The sequence below is a fragment of the Anguilla rostrata genome, chromosome 13 (genome assembly GCF_018555375.3).
Source record: "Anguilla rostrata isolate EN2019 chromosome 13, ASM1855537v3, whole genome shotgun sequence".
Classification (NCBI taxonomy): domain Eukaryota; kingdom Metazoa; phylum Chordata; class Actinopteri; order Anguilliformes; family Anguillidae; genus Anguilla; species Anguilla rostrata.
The window spans coordinates 38,699,101-38,710,765 of NC_057945.1; the positions used below are offsets into that span (position 1 = coordinate 38,699,101).

General features: G+C 43.9%; 1 protein-coding gene across 1 annotated transcript in view; it reads right to left on the reverse strand.

The window, feature by feature from the left end:
* Window positions 1–451: 451 nt before the first annotated feature.
* LOC135238640 (neuron navigator 1-like) overlaps window positions 452–11,665 on the reverse strand; it is a 98,884-nt gene continuing 87,670 nt past the window's right edge. The window contains exons 23-32 of the mRNA XM_064306761.1: window positions 11,330–11,427; window positions 10,981–11,076; window positions 10,669–10,837; window positions 9,036–9,271; window positions 8,569–8,723; window positions 8,404–8,475; window positions 7,794–7,990; window positions 7,341–7,459; window positions 6,718–6,915; window positions 452–6,096 (exon numbers count right to left, since the gene is read on the reverse strand). Coding sequence (XP_064162831.1) covers window positions 6,001–6,096; window positions 6,718–6,915; window positions 7,341–7,459; window positions 7,794–7,990; window positions 8,404–8,475; window positions 8,569–8,723; window positions 9,036–9,271; window positions 10,669–10,837; window positions 10,981–11,076; window positions 11,330–11,427 — 1,436 coding nt within the window. The 3' untranslated portion in view covers window positions 452–6,000. The remainder of the gene's footprint in view (window positions 6,097–6,717; window positions 6,916–7,340; window positions 7,460–7,793; window positions 7,991–8,403; window positions 8,476–8,568; window positions 8,724–9,035; window positions 9,272–10,668; window positions 10,838–10,980; window positions 11,077–11,329; window positions 11,428–11,665) is intronic.

Genomic DNA, 11,665 nt, shown 5'->3' on the forward strand with positions numbered 1-11,665 from the left:
TCTCTCAATAAGCGCATTGTGTTTTTAAAAAAATTTTTTTTAAATCTTTAAATACGATTTTGTAGATTATAATATTACTATACACCAGTGGCACAGAGCACTAGCAGAAACAACTTATTTTAAAAAGCCTAACTTATTGTTTAATTTGCATTTTAAACTAGAAAATTTGTGCACCAAAAACAAGTGCACCATGATCGTGTGTCAATTGGATCCCAATTAGAGGCAAAAATTCAAACTCAACATAATACCAACTAAAACTTGGTAGAACCAATCGGATTGCAGGATACCGGCCAATCACACACAACTGTAACTTAAGTTTTCCGGATAGTTGTCATTGGATTACCAAGGGTGTGATAGACATTAAATATTTATTACGTGGCTTCCTCTACCCTTAGTTCTTTGACATTTGCAGCGGTCTTCCTGCTTCTCTGAAATAATGATGGGGATTCGGTTACCGTATGGTATGACTTTATTGAGACAAATTAACATATTTAGACAGATGGATGTGTGATCTTAAAAACAGGCCATTGTATTATCCCCGAAGCAAGGGGCCCCACCGACATAAAGCAAAGGCTTCACTAAGCCTTTACTGCCAGATGCCTTTTACATTTTCTTTTCTCCTTAAATGATTGTTGTCGCAGATGAGTTGAATATTTACACAGTTTACAATTATATTGTCCTGTACAAAATAGAATGAAAGGTTTAAAACAAGCATGACTTATTTTAAAAAGAAGGGGAAAAAAATCAATGATAGAAATACCCACTTCCCACCCGAAAAAAGAATGAAAAAATAAAGAGAATCCAGTTCAATTAAAGGCTTTGCAAACACACCAACATGACATGCATTTACAACATTTAGAATTCCATCAAATTTGCACGTCAGTTACGTTAGATACCATCATTACACTTTTAAAAAGAAAAAAATTAAGAACAAGCTTTGCAAGATTGTATAACTATTCAGCAACCCTTATTGGCCCCAGGGTGAGAAAACATTAAATAAACACCTAATTCAGACTTTATTCCCTTCAAATCCCCCTGAAGATTTAGGGAAATAACTGAGAATTCCCTCAAGTCCTTGTCACAACACACATTTGGTTTTCAGAGACACCCACTGACTCCCTGTTACTATGTAATGCATAAAGCAGGGGTTGCTTTCAGCTGACAGGAACCTCCATTGTAAGGACCATGCTCCTGATGTGGAGTGTGTTTGTGTTACAGGAACCTCCAATGTAAGGACCATGCTCCTGATGTGAAGTGTGTTTGTGTTACAGGAACCTCCATTGTAAGGACCATGCTCCTGATGTGGTGTGTGTGTGTTAAAGGTAAATAAGATGATCACTCATTGATTTTACCATTTAACACACTTAATTACCATTAGGTTGACTTGGCTTGTTTCCTGTTGGACATGCAAGTAACGTTACCTCTAACTGTCCAGCTAAGCTACATTAGGCGGGATATTCGGGGTGAGTGGGCAGGTTTGAAGGAGGAGTTGGAGACTCCTTTGATTGCAAACACAAGACCACTGCAAAAATCCTGCACTGTGTGGCTTTAAAACAGGATTAGACGAGTGGGGCACACTGGAGTACCCCCATAAGTACGGTGATGCCTCAGTTCACGTCACGTTAAATGCCAAACACCCAAAAGTATTCAAATCAACAAGTCACCTCATTAACCGTTGTATAAAAAATTCTAATGCCTCACCACACTTCTCAATTGCGCACCCAAACGGCATCAGATGGGGGACAACCCCTTCACTGGCGGACAGAGTCCGAAGTCGGAATCTCAAAGTTCCACTCAGATGTGGCGAATTAAGGCCCGCAGGGTCCAAGACACTAGCTTCTGAATCCAACACAGGTGAAATTCACATCACACTGAGGCTCGATACGGCTGCGACCGATCTACCGCACGCACCGCCCACCGCAACAACAATAACCTCACACAGCTACGGAAAACACTAATCTAAAACGGAGCCACAACCCTGGATGGATACAGACCCACTATCTCCATCTGCTTGGTGAATTTAGGTTTTCCGAAAAGTGTGCCATTTGAGTTGGCATTTTCCGCATCCCAAAAAGCCAGTACAAGTTGCTGAATAGTTTCCTCTTACACAGACAGATGCTCTAGCACAGTACTGTACACACAGAACACAGGCACAACAGCTTGTGGGCTTTCGCACGGAAAGGGGCCAATTCGTAAAGATAGGGCTGCTGGCTCCAGCATGCTCACAAAGACGGAAGGTTGTGAAGCCCGGGTTCTCAATTGTTTTCAGTATTCCATTGTGCATTCCCCCCCAGTCAAATTCCTACAAACATTTTACATCAGGAATCAAGGTTTCTTTTACAGAACTGTCCAGTCATCTCAGTAAAACCTTACTTAGGTGAGCATAAAAGCTTTGGAATGAAAGCATCATCCCTCCTTCTTTGAGATATGCACCAATTAAATCTCTGCATTTTGGTCAAATCTGTCACATTTCCATACAAGGTTTTAAATCATATGGATGGACCCATCCAAAAACAAAAAGATTACTCTCATTAATTCACAGGGGTGTAGTTTACAGTTTCCTAGACTTATTAGGACAATAATAGCTTTTGTTACATGCATACCTCCCAAAACTAACTGCAAGGTCATAATTCCAAGTCCAAGCTTGCAAAGTACAGCAAAGGATCAGTTTCAACACTTTGATGCAAAAGTGGTGCACATAACACAGAAGTATTACAAAGTTTACAGGAAAAAAAATTGTTTTGGTGATTGTAGATTCTGAAAAAGTAATTTAATAAACAATAAATTATTCATAATAATTTATTGTTTATGGCAGCCATTTTGTACTAAATGTACTGAATGTACAACAGACATGGAGCGGTAACTTGCTTCTTTAAGTTAAAATTGAGAGTTAATCTTCTTTCAGATGCAGTTTGAATTTTAGAATTGTGATAAGTAAGGAATATTAAACTCCTTTGTGTTTAAGTTATGAATAAGGTGGTGCGGCATTCATATATACAGATGGCATTGTTTATAAGAAAGCATTGCTATTAAGACCTCAGAAATAAGATATAAAACTGGTTCTTATATTGTAATCTCAGAGGATTATTTGACAATGATATGAAGAGTGGAGAGAGAGTTGGCATGTATTCCTGTGAGATGGATATTCCGAAACACAATTTGAGATGTTTTTTTTTTTTTTTTTTTTTTAACACATTGTTTCCCCACCCGATCCCTCTGTACAAAGATTTTCATGCAGCTTAAATGTACAACTTCTGAAATGTTTTATTTTCACACTGTTTAACGGGAGCGAGCTGGTCTGTGGTTGTGCCTTTGGAACTGGGATTTTGCCTTGTTGGTGCAGTACAAACAGTACGAGAAATGAATCTCTCCGATACATCATATTATAGGATACGGTGGAACTTGCTCTTCTAAAGCCTTATTAAATGGCTCACATGGCAAATGCTTTTCTTATTTCTTCGCAGGCATTCTGTTCTGAAACTGTGTCTGCATTACGCATGATGGGTCTTCGTTCTGACCTGACGAAATTTCACAGAATCACGGCGGGTGACATGCCAGTTAGTAATTGTTGTTTTGTTGCCAATTAAAAAAAAAAAAAAGAAAGAAACTGTGTGCAACCAGCGGACACTAAAAATACAGTCATCTGCGTAGTTCTTAACATTTGTGGGGTTCATTCAAAAGGCCAAAAAAAAAAAAAGAAACCAGAAAACTACCCGTTAAATCTATTAGAATGTAGCACCATTAGCAGCTAGATGTTTGTGTATGGCTGAATATTAAGGGCTACATTCCCAAATCTCAAGCCAGGGCCCAATGAACTGAAATCTTCTTGAAACACAGGAACTGTGTCCCGTCAATCAGAAATATTGTTATATTGTCAGTAATATTCTGTTACCTCAACACTTGCACTGACTGCGCATGTGGATGAGGCCAGCTCTTTAAAGGAACCATCACGGGGAAAGTCTGATAGCACCAAATTCATACAAAGGCTGTGCTCTCAGGATTTAAAAAAAAAAAAAAAAAAACGAAACAAAATATGATATTGTGTCAAGGCATTGCACTCGAGCAAGTGTTACATTTACATTCCTTTTAACCCTATTTAAACACGATCTTATTACGTAGCCACTACATCAGAATGCAGCTCAATTATTTGGTTCAGCATAAGAGATATTTGCACCTTAAAATTTGTTGGTATTAATAATAGTGCCAGCCAGTGCTCAAATGCAGGTCCTCTATGCGTCAATAATCCCTTCCATGGTAAACAGTCGATATGAACATATGGCGCACTTCAGACAAACGCTCAAAATGGACCAGTCTGCATACGACAGGGCCTTTCGTCCAGGTGATTTAAGTGACTACGGCCCAATGAACCATTCCATGACCTCTGTTGAAATTTGCCGGGAAAATGAAAGATTTAATTGAGAGGCAGAATATCACTTCTTTACTCTCATTAGCTTATTTGTCAGACCGGTAAAAATCGGTAAAGTCAAATTTGATTTAATGTTGATTAGACAAGCGTTTGTGTGACGTTACGCTGATAGCCATCTCAGGAAATCGGTCGGTTATAATGAAATTCAAGTTTGTCCTTATTTGCAGCATTTCTCTCTAAACTGACAACAGTTTAAAAAAAAAAAAAAAAAATAGCACATGTGGTATCTTAAGTTTAAATGAAACCATGGGAATTTCAGTCATGGCCATTCGAATGAGTTGTATTCTTTAGCACTGGTGAAGAGAAGTATGCTTGCAGACAATGGCAATGAGTACATCAAGTACTTCATATTGTAAAGAAAAGAAAGAGAAGCAAAGACTTGCATGTGTAAAGGGCTTGCATACTGCCCCCTGCAGGATGAGTTTAAAATAATCAATATTTTTGGTCTGACATTTTTGATTTCGTGAATTTACCCTCACGTCCTGTAGGAATCCCTTATTGATTAACTAAAGAAAGGAAAATCAGTTAACTAGTGCATCTTAACTAGAAACAGATAACACTTCAGTTACGTAATAAGCAAACTAAAATGCTGTATGGCTATCTCTGAATCATTTGCAAACTGAAGACGTCAAATCTGTACATGCCATATGCCATACCCTAAATCATAACAGTAAAGGATATGTTTCTATCGAACCTGAAAATGTACAACTTTGACGTCATTCAATCCTATGAGATATTGTAGTGAGGAGACAGATTAAGGCATTTGTTTGAGCACCATGGTTCATAAAGAGCATTGATTAAAAATTGCATACGGTTTGGTTGGGCCATGCCTTATAGCCCTTATAATAGGACCCCATAAGACAGCAGTGGGTCATTCCGCATGAGGAACACAATGCGGTCACTTCCACCTTACTCTGAAGATTTTATATGTCAAGACCGCAGTTTAACACAGGCTGTTTGTTTGTCTTTTCCATCTTATCCATGGCCTCACCGTTTTAAAAGTAGGAGCAGCACAGTTTTTAGATTCAAGTCAGATAACCATTGTGGATACTTGCCGTCTATTTTGCCCTTGCCATATATGTGCTTTTTACATGTCTCTGCTGTTGTCTCCACCCACAAATTGTAGTGTCCAATCACGTGTTAGAATACGGTCTCATTACCAATTTTCCTATTTCCATGAGTGGCACGTAGGGAAGTAGTTCAATAGCAGAGGTTTCGAAATCAGCAAAGTTACTATCTAAAGTAAAAAATTAAAAATTAAAAAGGCTATTATTTTGATGACTGAGAAAATTAACAAACGTGGCATAAAATCAAAACTTTTCATTTTAAATTTGTTGCGATGGTAGCCATGCATCGGTAGATTTAGTATAATTAATAATGACAGTTTGTTCCCTTAAATTCACAGGTGGAGTTTTCTTTAGTAGTACCTTCTTAAGGTACAGATCAAGTCGTCTGAAAGTTAGTTTGCTCTTTAAAAACCACATAATACCAAACTTCAAAGCTGACACGGATCACAAATACAATGTACAGCTATCCAAAGTGCTCAGTCTGCCTCTCCAGCTTCCTGCCAAAGCTCAAAGCGTTGGCTTGAGATTCAGGTCCGTCACCGTTTCCCTGTCTGGAGACTCTATAACATTAGCCGCCTCCTGCAGCTTCAACAGCATAGCCATCTGCGACGGAGAGGGGGGATGTGAGGAGGGGAGTGTGAAAGAGGGGCAGAGAGTGAGGGAGGGGGCAGAAAGAGAGAGGGAGGGTAGAAAGAGAGAGTGTGAGGGCAGAAAGAGGGAGGGGGCATAAAGTGAGGGAGGGAGTAGAAAGAGGGATGAGGGGCAAAAAGAGAGAGAGAGAAGGGGCAGAAAGTGAAGGAGAGAAGGACAGAAAGAGAGAGGGTGGGGACAAAGTGTGGGATTGATGGTGGGGGGAGAAAGAGAAAATGTGGAACAAAACACTTTTACCAAAATTACGTGTGTCTCCTGATAACTGCACATACTCAAAGCCTTTACAATGTTAACAATGGAGTTAACACTTAGAAGTGTTCAGACTCATCAGGAAATATGACTATCACATCAAGTAGCTATGGCTATCATTTGCTCAATATAAATAAACACATATATGAATGCCATTTTGTGTGCTTCAGGTTATTTATTTTATTATTATTTTACACCCCAGCAAAGTCTACATCAGACGATGATGACACAACCAACGGATACAACATTACTATGATTACAGTAAGATCTCCCAACGACTCCTAGAGCAAAAAGGGGTGACTCAGGGGTGATACAGCGACTCACCAATGGGTCAGACTCCAAGGAGCTGGGCGGAGTCTCCTTGCTGGGCCTCTCTTCGATGGGTTGCCCTGGGCTACCGGGACCTGTGCTGGGCGGGGGGAGGTGGAAGAGTTTGGCCTGGTCCTGCTGAGCTGAAGGCCAGGGTAAGGTACCCCTCACCCACTCAACGGGGTCCTCCCACGCCACCTTCTGGCCATGGACCTACAACACAAGAGTCAAAGCTAAGATACAGGTAGTTATGGACCACAGGACCTCCACATCCACTCTACACTGTAGCACAAGCGCCAAAGCAAAGATACAGGCAACTACAGGCAGCTATGGACCACAAGATAACCATGACAGTACACTGCCTCCTCAACTATCGGGCCCTTCCAAAGCGACCGAGCACAGGGCCCAACCCTGATCTGTAGGTTTTCGTTTGAACCCTAATGTGGCACATCTGATTCTACCAATTAGCAACTCAAAGACATCTCCAGGTGTTGAATGAGGTGAACTTTTTTAGGGTTGGAGTGAAAACCTGAAGGACAGTAGATCTAGAAGAAGAGTGTTGGGTAGCCCTGACCAAGCAGGTTCTCTGAAAAGACACTCGACATTGCATTTCTTAACATGGAGGTCATGTCTCTCACCTTGATGCCATCCTTGGCACCCTCCTGCAGGTAAGGGATGATGGAATGGTTCCATAGGTCGATGAACCAGGAGCGGAATTCCTCAACAGTGACTGGACAGGACAGGAAAAAGCAAGGTCCTGCATAGAGACATGCATAAGACAGACACACAGGCATACACACACATCTGGTTACTAGAGAGGATGAGAACATCGGCTATAAACCCACTTCCACAAGTACATCAATATGAGCCCACTGACATACCCAAACATCTAGTATAGTCACAAGCATGAACAAATTAATCAACTGACAGCCCCATTTTAAACCACGATCATCAAATCCACTCCAGAAAACTGGGAGCAGTATCTTGCCAGCTTGCATAAGAATAACGGAAACTTCAATCTTGCCCCACAGACCCAGGCGCCCCAAACAAAGCGTCCCCTGTGTAGTCAGAATGTGTGAAGGCTAGTGTACCAATGAGGAAGTCTGAGGTGCTGTGCTTCTCCAGAAAGGTGTGAAGGTGGTACCACAGTTTTGGAACCCAGTCCAGAACCCTCAGAAGGTTATCGTTGCTCACGCTCCCCTCGTTTTCGGCCTCCATCAGTTTCCTGTGTAGGTACCGGACCAGGAAACCATTGGCAGGCTCCACGTTATTGGAGAAGGTCACCATCCTTGAGTTAAAATGATAGGACAGGGTCATGAAACATCCAGTACATGGTGTGCTCATATAACCCGTAGTGCCCTCATACAACAGCTTGTGAACAATATTTAGGTCAAACTGATGTTCTTATCCAGAACAACTTACTACATTCTTTTGCATCCATTTTTCTATTACAATCTATTTTTACCATTTGTACAGCTGGATATTTTACTGAAACAATTCAGCTTAAGTGCCTTGTTCAAGGTTACAACAGCAGTGTGTGTGCTTCGCCTGGGAATGCATCCTACAACCATGGAGTTACAAGCTCATTTCCCTAACAACCCTGTTGACAACTGGGGATAAGGAGAACAGATTGACCCTCTTGCTTCTCGTTTCTCACTGGTTTAATTGAGCATTTCTTACTTTCACGGTTTAGACTCCCACCTGAAGCTGAGGTGTAGGCCATGGTTCGGCGTCATCTTTACGGGCTGATTGGTTGTTCCAATGATGTATGGGCTGAAAAGAGGAAGCCATGCAGCAGACATTTTTAGAACCAAAGCCAGTGGTACCACAACCACAACAGACTCACACATATAACCTCCAGCTCACCATTTGTGGTATTTGCAGGTAAGGGCACCATTGACCAGTTCACTGATTGAGGACGCGTCACTTATGTCATCCAGGATGACAACCAATGGGATGTCTCCAGTGCTGGTCTCTCGGTCAATCTGATTGGCCAGGTTTGACAGATACAGCTGAAGATCCTGAAAGCAGAAGAAACACAGCAACAAAATGGATAAACCAGACACCACCTCTAAATGAAACGGAACAAAATTTATTTAACTCAACGATGAGAGCTCACTCTTCAAAGAGATACCAATAAACATAGCAATTGTGCCAAAATCTGTTTTCCCAAGCCCAGAAAATGCCAAAAAATGAATAACGAAATACATTTCAGACCCTTGCAGGCCCAGGAATCTTTAAGCTCCATGAGACCCCAGGATCTAGATTTGGCGGCCTGACCTTGCAGGACTGGCGGTGCATGTTGAAGGTGATGGCGGTGCTCTAACCCTCACCTTGCAGGACTGGCGGTGCATGTTGAAGGTGACGGCCACGCCCGGGGCTGCCTCGCGCCCGCTGCGCTCCACCAGGTACTCGGCCAGCCGGGAGGTGAGGTAGGTCTTCCCCGTGCCGCTGGGACCCGTCAGCACCAGGCGCCGGTGCTTGAGCAGGAGGCTGATGTAGTGTTGCATCATGGGCTTGGGAATGAGTGTCTCGAACACCAGGCAGTCCACGCACTTCTCCTTCATACCTGGATAGGGACACAGAGAGTAACACTACAAACCTGTCCTGCAGAGAGGACCTTCCGGTTACACCCCAACCCTGTCCTGCAGAGAGAACCTTACTGTTACACCCCAACCCTGTCCTGCAGAGAGAACCTTACTGTTACACCCCAACCCTGTCCTGCAGAGAGAACCTTACCGTTACACTCCAACCCTGTCCTGCAGAGAGAACCTTACTGTTACACCCCAACCCTGTCCTGCAGAGAGAATGTTCTGCACTACTGTTTCAACACTCTGTATTACAGCATCTGCCAAGTGGTTGTAATGTAATGTTTTATCCTTTACTCACTGAAAATAGACTACTACTTCCCACTGCACACATGCCCACTGCTGTTTAGCAGTACAGGCATTCTGATGCAGGACCTTTGCTGACAATCGCACACTTTTTAACAATGTGATAACATTGCTGTGGAGTGGAGCATGAGCCCAGGGTCTGGCTCCCAGCTCCCACAATTAAGCAGTTCTAGTAGGCCTCCTAAAAAATTACTACTTGCCAGAATACAAGTTTGATGACTGAAGTTAGGAGGGTGGGGAGAGTGAACCCTAGAAACATAGCACTGTACAGCTATGATACCCGGTGCTAATTGGCTGACAGTCCGTAGTCCGTATCAGATGAACGCGAGGGGAAGCCACAGGCGGCCTGTACGCAGCAGGAGCTGCGAGTCGCGTTTGGTCGCGCTGCTCAGCTGGTTCCTTGGAGGCCACTGTCCCCGTATCGCATGACGCTCGTAAACAAACTGGAGTGTGGACAGTCTGGCCTAAAAACAGACCCAGACCAACAGGATTGGGGGCGGGGGGGGCTGTTCCTCCCGGCCGGTGTGACATTTCATCCCCCCGAAACCTGGGCCTGGGGCCTCTGGGGCTCATTTCTGTCTGAGAGACTGCCCATCTATCCATCTGGGCCCGGGCACGCCAGGATTTGGGAATATCGCTCCCTTACGGACTGCCTTCGGCACGCCGCTATTCCCCATGAGCGCACCTCGAACCCCACAGATCCTGACTGCGCACACCAGCCGGACATGCACGGCGAAAAAGAGAGTACACCCCAGAGTGGTTTAACAGCACCCTTTATAATGACACAGTTAAACATTTGCACTCAGTAATATGGAGTGGTAGACAAATAGGTGGGAGTGTAAGGGTTAGGAGTGAGGGAACTGGGTTTGGAACTCAGAGGTTGCGGGTTTGATTCCTAAGTGTGGCACAGCAGTTGTACTCTTGAGCAAGGTATTTAACCTGAACCGTTACTGCAAAATATTCAGCTGTATTAGTGGAACTGTAAGTAAAGAATGTGAGCAGTCTGTATGAGTAAATGCAAGTCAAATTCAAGGACAGGAGCCCGAAAAGTCTCATTTTCTGCGTGACGTACCTTTTAGAGCGACAGAAACGGAGCAGGGGCTCTTGCCCAGGCAGCGGAGGGGTGTGGCCTCAGGGACCTCACCGCCCATCACTCTCTTGATGTGGTTGACGTGGTAACAGTAGATGGAGTCTACGGAGAGGACCAGGCTGGAGGTGGGGTCTACCTTAGCGATGTAGTCCTAGCGACAGGAGGGAAGAAGAACAGAGGTTCAGCGGCGTCATTTGGGGTGGAGATGCAGGAGAGCACCTGAGATGTTGGGTGTGGCCTCATTTGGGCTGAAGATGCAGGAGAGCACCTGGGACGTTGGGTGTGGAAGCTCACCTTGAAGACCTGGCTGATGGCTGTGTCTAGCGTGGCCCAGTCCGTCCTTCCATTCATCCTCACCCATCCGATGAAGAACTCCAGCTGCTTCACCTCCTGTAGCGCGTCAGGCATCAAACAGGGAGAACGCCAGCGAAAGACAAGAGACGAGGGAATTACTCAGATCCGTACACTTCTAACAGGAGGGACTGGGTGCTTTACAGCAGTACTTGAGATTCACAATGAACAGGACCTCACAAGAAACAAAGCTGTACAGAGACCAGCATCTAGTATGCAAGACTTAAAGTCCAGACCAGTGCCTCGCAAAGGCCCGTGCTACGAGTTTGACATCTTTGAACGAGACACTCACATCTTTGAAAACCCGCTGGTCGCCCAGACGGACCACCACGCGGAGGCGGACATCGTCTCTGTGAGCCGGGTGGCTCACGGCTTCCATGGGGGTTACGTCTGCAGGGGAGGGAGGGAGGTAGGGAGGGAGAGCGAGTTTTAATGCACTGTGAAATGAAATACCAGTGATCACACAACAAAAATCCTGCTTCTTACAAATGAGGTACTTGACCAAACGGCGAGTGGCACACCCTCGACCAAAGCCTTCAATCAGTAACGCAAAGAGAATGTGTGAGGTGAGTCATGTAATTTGCAGAGCTGCGGAGAGTAATTTAAACTGGTTGTAAATCCATTCACT